The 9,730-nt window shown below is 30.7% G+C and overlaps 2 protein-coding genes across 3 annotated transcripts; both read left to right on the plus strand.

Annotated features, from left to right (window-relative positions):
• Positions 1 to 1,170: 1,170 nt before the first annotated feature.
• LOC126266446 (uncharacterized) lies at positions 1,171 to 3,725 on the plus strand. Its single transcript, XM_049970417.1, has 2 exons — positions 1,171 to 1,320; positions 3,449 to 3,725. Exons 1-2 carry the CDS (start codon positions 1,210 to 1,212, stop codon positions 3,716 to 3,718), a joined length of 381 nt encoding a protein of 126 aa, XP_049826374.1. The 5' UTR covers positions 1,171 to 1,209; the 3' UTR covers positions 3,719 to 3,725.
• A 4,170-nt stretch (positions 3,726 to 7,895) lies between these two features.
• On the plus strand, positions 7,896 to 9,089 carry LOC126266445 (gustatory receptor 68a-like). Of its 2 annotated transcripts, XM_049970416.1 has the most exons (3): positions 7,896 to 8,281; positions 8,495 to 8,743; positions 8,794 to 9,089. In XM_049970416.1, exons 1-3 carry the CDS (start codon positions 7,967 to 7,969, stop codon positions 9,064 to 9,066), a joined length of 837 nt encoding a protein of 278 aa, XP_049826373.1. In that variant the 5' UTR covers positions 7,896 to 7,966; the 3' UTR covers positions 9,067 to 9,089. The 2 variants fall into 2 exon arrangements, with proteins under 2 accessions (XP_049826373.1, XP_049826372.1); XM_049970415.1 differs by having other exon boundaries at positions 7,896 to 8,743.
• Positions 9,090 to 9,730: the final 641 nt, after the last annotated feature.

A 9,730-nucleotide genomic window follows, 5' to 3' on the forward strand; every position in this document is an offset into this window, starting at 1 on the left:
AATCGCTGTATTATGCGTGATGAGACAAAATTTAAGTTAAACAACGTAATTAAACAAATTGAACGAACATCAGGTATTCTATATTATTTCGGGAAAATATTCACAATATAGTTTTATTTTCATTTTGGGTAATTTTAGTTCAGACTAATGTAAATAATTAATAAAACAATGCAAAAAAACTAAACTAAAAATGATATCAGAACGGAAATCATTAAATTGTCTGGTAAAATGGGAATTAATTCGGAATTTTAGTTGACCATGTGCGTGTATTCATTTATATCAACTTACACATTAAGTTTAAAAACCATTAAAATATTATTATTCATTTTAGCCAATTTTATTACCAACTAACTAATTTAAAACCCTTAAAATACAAACAATACATGGGAACAATAATACAAACACACAAAGATAAAACCAACATTTATTGTTTTTTTTATGGCCAATAACAAGCAGAAATGTTTCCTGTTGAAAATTTTCAGCCCGTTGTCTACATCTATCATAATTATTTACAGCGTGTAACAACTATTGTTAAAAGAGAAAATGTGTAACTGTTTCATTTGGACCTACTATCTCAGCGGGCTGTTTTTGGTAACACCTGTATACGATTTCACATTGCAAACGACCAGCAATACCAAGCATGTCCACATGGTTATTGGAATTTTATCCTACATCTCCGTACTATTTTATTTCATCATGGCCACGGATTTTAAGTTTACTCTGGCTTTAACTCATGCAACTGAGCATCAATTTGTGTTCATTGCATCGAAGTGCGTGATGATCTACATGCTGATAACTATGTGCTACATCAGGTTCAAAAAACATCGAAAGTTTACCGTAATCTGGAAAATTTGCTCCGTTCCACCGGAACTAACCGTGAGCAATTTCGGTGGAGTCTTTCTGGTGTTCATCCTGGAGTTCGTTATCATCGTATTCGAATACTTCGTATGGATAGAATACGTGGGATTCTACTTGTTTGTACATTTTTTACCAAACTTGTTGGCGCAGTACTTCGCACTTTTGTTGAACGTGACCATGAATGTATTGCTCAATTTGTTGAACAGAGGCTTCTGCAAAGCTCGTGAAGAATTGGTGTCTTTTTCTGAAAACATGCAAGTGTATCGATTGGCTGAAAGTAAAAGGTCATACAAAGCGTTTTTGTACGGCACGAAAGTGTTCAATGATTTATTCGGGGTGCACCTTTTGATCATGATGACCCTCGCTGTATTACAATTACTGAACGGAGTCATGTACGCCATCAACTTGGTGTCGAACATCAGAATACTAATTTGTAGCGTTTTCAACAGTGTTATGTTCTTGGTAAGTACCGAAACGTGAACATGATTTTATCTTATTATATGGTTATATGGTCACGTCACCTGTTTATTAATATCCCCATTAATTAACATTATTAATTTTGTAACGCTCATGGGGGAATGCGATAAAAAATGAAATAAAAGTCGTCTCTGTGTATTTGTTTAGCAGTCACTGAGTCAATTATTCATTAGGCCATTATCAGATTAAATAATACTTGTTTTATTGTCAGTGTAAAATAGAAAATGTCGCTTAAAACATGCATTTACAATTACTTGACGTTTTTTAAAATTGTTCCGAAGTATGATTTCTTTAAACAAACATTTGTTGAGTCTACATTCAATAAAATATTCGTTATTTTCGAAATAATGGTACTGGTCGGTTTTAGCATCTATGGTGACGTAGTTAAATGCACAATGGCTGGACAGTACGTGATATTTTTAAGCATAGAAGTAATTGCAGATGTAATCATGTTGGGGGTGGCCGTTTTGTATCTAATACTTAGCAATTTCTGTTTCAAAGAGGAATGGAACCGGCTAATCTATATATTTTTTAATCGTAATGGTTTGGAACTGTCCGAGGATTTGGGAAATAAATTGAAAAATATTTCCACCCTGTCATTTTGTGTCGGGTATTTCGTTTACATTGTGCTCTTTATCTTTGAAATGATCTCGTACACCAACACGTTTGGTTTCTACTTTTGTGCACCCTATATCGTGGAACAATTCGTAAACCACTACGGATATTTGGTCACTCTGTTCCTGTTTAACGTTTTACTAACAACAGGATTCAGCTTTGCAGAACTAGAGAGGAGGCTGAGGTACTGTTCAACCACACAAGGCGTTTATAAAATTAAGGCAGACTTCGGTAAATTATTGAAAAACACACAGGACATCAATAAGGTGTTCGGCCTGAGTTTTCTGTTGTTCAATGCGTTTGCACTGGCCACTTTCATTGCGTGTTTTACTTTTGCAACTATGTCGGCCGTGAATGAGGAGCTGCACGAGTGGATGATTTACACTACTATTATTATTATTGGCCTCTTATCTATGGTGAGTACGATAAACTAGGTGACGATTGTTAATTTACCCACAATAAATTATATCTAATTCTAGCAATAAAATTAAATTTCAATTCAAATAAATTACACACTTATTATGGATATTTGTAATCAATTAGAGTAACGTTTATTGCTTATTCATTGTTACATTATTACATTTAGTTAGCCACTTCATTTAATTGAACAAAATTGTTGAGATGATGATGAATATGAATGAACACCTGCCCTATTGGTTTAGGTATTGCAAATATGCGGGGGTGTACCCACAATACGATTTTGAAAAACGCATTATAAAGTGTTCACGTACAAGAAAGTGGGTGGTGACAATAATTTGTGTATTAATGATCCCTTGTTTGGTGGTGGCCCAACTGAAAAAGTCGGAGAACAAAGAAGCCCTCACCATCCCAGTTTTCACTGAAACTTGCGCTGATGTTTTAATACTATTTTTTTTCGTTCGAATATTGTTAAAAAATGTGTTTTCTAACGAAATGGAGTGGATGAGGTTGTTTGAGATATTCAATTTTCACGTCTTACAGGAAAAATATTGGACCAGAGTGTGTCATTTATTATTCGCGGTTGGACATGTATTATTTATATTAAATTTTAGTTTCGAATGTTTTTGTTTCCTTACGTTGTACGGTTTAATGATTTATTTACCATATTTTTATAGCATCATCCATTATTACTGTGCCTTTTTGGTAACAATAGGATTATTTAATTTTATGTGCCTAATTAATAATGGTTACAAGTTAATAAATAATACGTTAGAAAAACCATTAATTTGTTCTAAGGAAGTAAAAACAATTAAAAACTTTTACGGAAAGTTAAACACCTTCGTTATTGACATTAACAAATTATTCGAATGGGACTTATTTTTGTTGATCATGTTCACCGGACTTCAAATGGTTACTTGTCTTTATTATTGTGCCTTCGACTACGTCCGAATTAAGTCACCTAATTATTATGCTTTCTTTACCACTTTCTTTACGAATTTAGTGTTTTTGGTGAGTGACGGGACGAACTTTTAAACTTGAAACTGATTTGATAAATATCTAATGGTAATTTTTGTTTAAGGCCAACTCGGTGATCATCTCGTTCTCTTGTCATATGGTCGTGGTGAATGCGAAAAAAATTTCTTCCACTTGTTACAAAATTTTGGAAAACGACAATATGAATGTGGATATAAAAAATGAACTATTAATTTTGGCCAACTACACGAAAAACGAACAGCCCGAGTTTACAGCAGCCGGATTTTTTACAATTAACAGAAACACCCTCTGCTCGTTGTTCAGTACCACCATCACATATTTTATTGTTGCTCTACAGTTAAATAATTGCAAATAAATTAACATTTTTGACGCGTGAATTGTTTTTTATTGGTAAATTTAAATTAAGAATATTTTTAATGCTTCAAAATACTCTTAGTTTAAAAATTTGATTTAAAATTAATAAAAATTTATTATACTATACCTTCATATTTTTAAGACTGGAATATAATATTTACCAAAAAGACAATAATTAAGTTAAAAAGAAATAGTAATAAAATATCTTCAGCATCAACAAACTTTATTATCAAAATGATAACAATATAAGTTAATAATTTAATTTATTACCTCGTATTTCCACCCCTTTTTTAATGCCTCTTATTATATTAGCAATACATTCTTATTCCATTCTTCAACGGAAGCCTGTAGTGGGTTTGAAATACTCATATGGGAACGTACAGGCTCAGTTGGGCCCATATCCGGGGAAAATGGAGGCCACTCCATTCTGTCAATTTTAGCTTTTCTAAGAACGTTCAGGTTCAGTTCAACGTTATTAAGACAGGAATATATACCAAATTAGTTTCTTTTTCATACATCCATCCATTCCAAAATATGACGGTCCCCCCGTATATGGCCACTTCACTGACAAAAGTGTGTCGTCGCTGTGCACCTCCTTCTCTCCAGGCTCACTCATCTATACTATTGAAGCAAAAGCTATATTTTGTTGAACATGGACCCATTTCAACTTTGATGTTCTGTATCCATTTAAGAGTCTTAAAGGTTCTTAAGATCTTAATCGACTATCAACAATTCGTTTTTGATAGTTGTATTCGAAATCAGTTGGTGGCATATAACCTGATAATGACTCCAGTTACCCACCATTTGTCTCATAACCATTTAGACTATACCTGTCTTCTCTGGCAATTTTTCAATACCTTTAGACGTCTGCTTAGAGGTCTAGTTTCTGTGGAATCAGTTTCATTGTTGTTGAATGGTCCTCGTCATGATGATTGTACCATCTTTGTTTAATTTGCCTATATGACAAACCTTCCACGTGAAGAAAAATTATTCGTAAACGAATTTCATTAGTTAATGAATATTAATGAATTAGTGACATACTAAATGCTCCTTTTTGATTGAAATTGTGTTAAGAATGAAATTGTATGCATTTTTTATCCAAAAATAGTTAAATTCGTCGTTCACATGGTGCAGGACTTGAAACTGTGTTTATATATTAAATTCAACAATATTTGATTAAAATCGTATATTTTATCTGATACGAATGTTTAAAATTGTATGGAGATAAGCTGACTTAAATGTTCCAAATTTATCACAAACCATGATGATTAAATATATCACAAATTATATATTTTTGGAAAGCTTGATTTTTTCCGGTATTTTAAAACCACATTCGAATATGATTTCCATTTGAAATAAAAAGAATAGTATCTCGAAACAACCAAAACTTAAATTACTTAAAATTTTATTTATCAACTTTTTTCTTTTCCTCATATTTTAGTTTATGTTCTAATTTTTTATTTATTTAAATTAATCAATTTTTATGTTAGTTTTCATTTTTTTATAAATACAATAAAAATTTTGTCAATATTATATAATATTAATTACAATTTTATTTTAATTCATCAACTTTTATAAGAAAATTATTAAATTAATATTTATAAAACAAAAATTTTATAATTTTATTTTTCATTATATTTTAGTTTATGTATTAATTTTATATATATTCAAATTAACCAATTTTTAAGTTATTTTCATTTTTTTAATGAATATTGATTGAATACGGAAAATTTAACTTAAATTAATTAAAATTTTATTTTTATTCATCAACTTTTATAAGAATATTATTAAATAAAACAAAAATTTTGTAATTTCAGTTTTATTTTATAAATTTTCTATTTATTCTTCATTTATTTTATATTTTTTAACAACCCTATTGCACAGCTAAGCAATATACGGGAGTATATCCAGAATACAATTTTGAAATATTCACATTCAAGAGAAAACGTTTATTGAAAATATTTTATATATTAATGTTGTCGAATACGGAAATCCGACTTCAAAAGAAACCTCCACTGAAATTTTTCCTGCCCCTTGTCTAATTTTTATCGTATATTGTTTCAATTCAAACGTTTTTAAAGAAATATGTGTACCAGTTATTATTCACCCTTGAACATGCATTATTTATGCTATATATGTGGAGAGATACTGTTTAATAAAATGATCTTCAAATAATTCAAATTATCCACTTCACAAATTCAAAAATTGGTTTATCTAATCTAATAGAAATTTTTGTTTAAGCCAAACTCAATGATCATCTCGTTTTCTTGTCACAAAGTGTTAACGAGAGCAAAAAAAATCCCATCAACTTGTTATCAAATTTTGGAAAACGACAACATGAACACGGACATAAGGAATGAACTTTTAATATTGGCCAACTACACCACAAACGAACAGCCCGAATTCACAGCAGCTGGATTTTTCACAATTAATAAAAACACCCTCTGTTCATTATTTAGTACAACCATCACATATTTCATTGTTGTTCTACAATTAAACAATTGTACTTTATAATTCATGATTAGGGATCAATAAACCATGTTCTTCTATGTGTGAATGAGTTTTTATTAATATATGATATTAAAATAATTTGTTTACCCCATTGTCCTCAAAATCTATCGATTTCAGCAATTAAATGTAACTCGTTAATAAATAAATTAACTGCGTTCCCGAATAACATGCGACACGTTAGTTAATTACAATGTATTTTCAATATAGAATTGAGTTAGTTTAGGTTTCAGCACAATGAATAAACAGTATTCACCACCTTGTTGGTTCAAATACGCCAGTTGTTTTGGAGTGATCCCATACTACGATCCTGGAAGGAATATTAAAACGTGTTCGTTCAAACGGAAACTGTCTGCTATCATTTACAGTCTTGTGATCTTGGTTATTTATGGTTACATCCAAGTGAACAAATTCCAGTCCTTTTTTATCCTTAAATTTATATATATTACTGAATTTTTCGTTGACCTCGTAGTTTTTATATTGTGTGTACAGGCCGTTTTAAAAAATACATTCATGTACAACGACGAGTGGTTGAGGTTGTATCATTTTCAGGTTGGGAGGCAAAGAAATTTTAAAGTTTGTTGCAACACCTTTATCTGGGGCCATGTAATTTTCATTTTTACCTTTTGTTTTGAAATGTCTTCCTACGTAACGTTGTTTGGTTTTTCATTTTATTGGCCCTATTGTTTTTCGATCATTTTGTACTACTACGCATTGTTACCGCTAATAGTCCTCGTCAACTTCCTGATAAACATTAACAATGGTTACAAAGAACTAAACAAACTAATCAAAACCCGAATGATTGGATTTATGGAAATAAACAAGGCCAAACGTTCTTTAGGAAAATTAAACACTATAATGAGAGATGTTAACGATGTTTTTGGTTGGGATGTGCTTTTGCAATTCATATTTGCAGGCCTTCAGCTGCTGACTTGTCTTTGTTACTCGGCTGAGTATTTCGCGGAGCAGAAATATTCAAAGTTAATCTTTGCCAGCTCAGTAATAGGTGCTTTAGTGTGTGTGGTAATGATCATATTGAAATTGCCAACAAATTACTTTTGCAATGTTTTTATGTTTCAGTTCGGTTCGGTGGTTGTTTCATTCACCTGTCACAAGATTGTGACCAACGTACAAAAGATATCGTCTACGTGCTACAAGATACTGGAAAACGACGTCGTGAGCACAGAGTTGAGGAACGAATTGTTCTTTTTGGCGCACCACATCAAAGACGAACCTTCCGAGTTCACTGCTGCTGGATTTTTTAACGTAAATAGAAGCACTTTGTGTTCATTATTCAGTGTCACCATAACGTACTTTATTGTGGCCCTACAACTTACTAATTATATAAATTAAATGTACTTTTGCATTCGATATTGATTAGATTTATTTATGGTCGATTTATCAATCCATAACTATTCAATATGACCCAAGAAAACAACATACTTTATTGTGGCCCTACATCTTACTAACTATTTAAATTAAATGTACTTTTTCAATCAATATTGATTTGATTTATTTATGGTCAATTTGTCAATCCATAATAATTCAATATGACCCAAGAAAACTTGTTGAATCAATTTTATAATGTGTTAGTTGCTTTTAATAAATAAATTAACTACTCACTTAACATGCGTCATGATATATAATTACGAATGCTTTTTTTCCGTATTGATCAGCTCATTAAGTGAATTAAAAATGTAACGAGTTTTTCGCAGTTTCCATAAACTTATTTGTCGACAGCATGAACAAACCGTATTCGCTATCTGGCTGGTTTAATTATGCCAGTTTCTTCGGGGTGATTCCGCATTATAATTCTGACAAAAGTATTGTGATTAATTCGTTTAAAAGGAAATTATTCGTTTCTGCGTTGTGCATTCTGATCTTGTGTGGTTATTGTTACAGCCAAGTCCGAAAAATTCAGGCTGGTCACACAGTTAACTTTGTGTTTTTAACTGAATTCTCCTGTGATTTAATCATGACTATGTTGTGTTTACAAAATAGTTTAAAAAACACATTTATGTTTGAGGCTGAGTGGTCCAGGTTGTACAATTATCAGGTTTGTAGTGGGTATTCAAAGAAATGTCACTTGTTCATCTTGGGTCATGCTATTTTTTTTCTTACCTTTGGCTTAGAATTTGTTGGAACCGTAACGACATTTAGTTTAAAATTTTACGGACCGTATGGCTTCTTCGTACTATTATACTACCGTGTATTGTTAACGACCTTACTCCTTCTCAACTTTTTGAATAATATAATCAATAGTTACAAGGAAGTGACCAAGACAATCCTAATTCCGGCTGGATTAATGGAAATAAGAAGGGCAAGGACGACATTCGGAAAATTAAACACAGTCATGGGAGATATTAATGCGATATTTGGATGGGACATGTTTTTCCTGTTCCTGTTTTCGGGACTTCAAATACTAACTTGTTTTTGTTACTCGGCCGAGTATTTTTTGGATGGCAAGTACACAAAAATAATTCTGGCCGGCATTTTAATGACCGTTCTAATATGTTTGGTAAGGCTAACGTAATGTTGGATCTGTAACCGAAACTGTTGATGTTTCAGATAAGTTTGGCACTGGTATCACTTTCCTGTCACAAGGTTGTAACCAACGTAAATGAAATATCTTCGGCGTGCTACAAGATGTTGGAAGAGAACCACTTGGAGACTGACTTACAAAATGAACTGTTGCTGTTGGCAAACTACGTTAAAAATGAACTTCCAGAATTCACAGCAGCTGGATTTTTTACTATAAACAGGAGTACTTTATGTTCGATGTTTAGTATCACAATAACGTACTTTATTGTTGCCCTGCAAGTTAATAATTATATAAAATAATTGTATCACAAAATATAAATAAAATTGCTTAATTGATAAAAAAATTGATATCAGTTTTATTGCCACGAATCAGCTTAATTTCCCATAAGTATTATTATTATCAAAATATATTTATTATTTATTTATATTATATCATTTTATTGTTGCTCTACAAGTTAATAATTATATAATATAAGCGTATTTGTGCTCGTTGTAGTATTCAATAAAAATAAAATTATTTTTTTAATAAAAAACTATTTTTCTTTCTTATATTCAATAATTTTAATATTTTAAATTATATTAATACTTGTTAATAAGTAACTTAACGGTATAATGATTTATGTTCTTCATTATTAAATGTATAAAATTTGGATAATTCAAATTATCTACTTCACAGGTGTGTAGAAATCCTGTTTTATCATTTAAACGTTTTAGAAATTTACACTTAGATGTCGCTGCAGGTATATTAAATTAAAATACTTCTATCAAAGTATTTAAAAAAATACTGTACAATTTAAAAACTTTCATAAATTAACTAATTTCTATTAGAATAAATAGTTTTTTAAAATTACTTCTAGTTTTTAATTTAATAAATTAAAATTTTTGTACTATTGTTAATTAAAATTAATCTTTGTTTAATAACACATTAATTAATGTGATCTAAAATTGGATAATTCAAATTATC

This window comes from Aethina tumida, chromosome 1 (genome assembly GCF_024364675.1).
Source record: "Aethina tumida isolate Nest 87 chromosome 1, icAetTumi1.1, whole genome shotgun sequence".
Taxonomy (NCBI): Eukaryota; Metazoa; Arthropoda; class Insecta; order Coleoptera; family Nitidulidae; genus Aethina; species Aethina tumida.

Coding starts and splice junctions, on each gene's coding strand:
- LOC126266446 (XM_049970417.1), top strand. CDS start 1,210: ATGATGACCCTCGCTGTATTACAATTACTGAACGGAGTCATGTACGCC. Junction 1,321..3,448: donor TCAACAGTGTTATGTTCTTG/GTAAGTACCGAA, acceptor TTTTTGTTTAAG/GCCAACTCGGTGATCATCTC.
- LOC126266445 (XM_049970415.1), top strand. CDS start 7,967: ATGAACAAACCGTATTCGCTATCTGGCTGGTTTAATTATGCCAGTTTC. Junction 8,744..8,793: donor TGACCGTTCTAATATGTTTG/GTAAGGCTAACG, acceptor TTGATGTTTCAG/ATAAGTTTGGCACTGGTATC.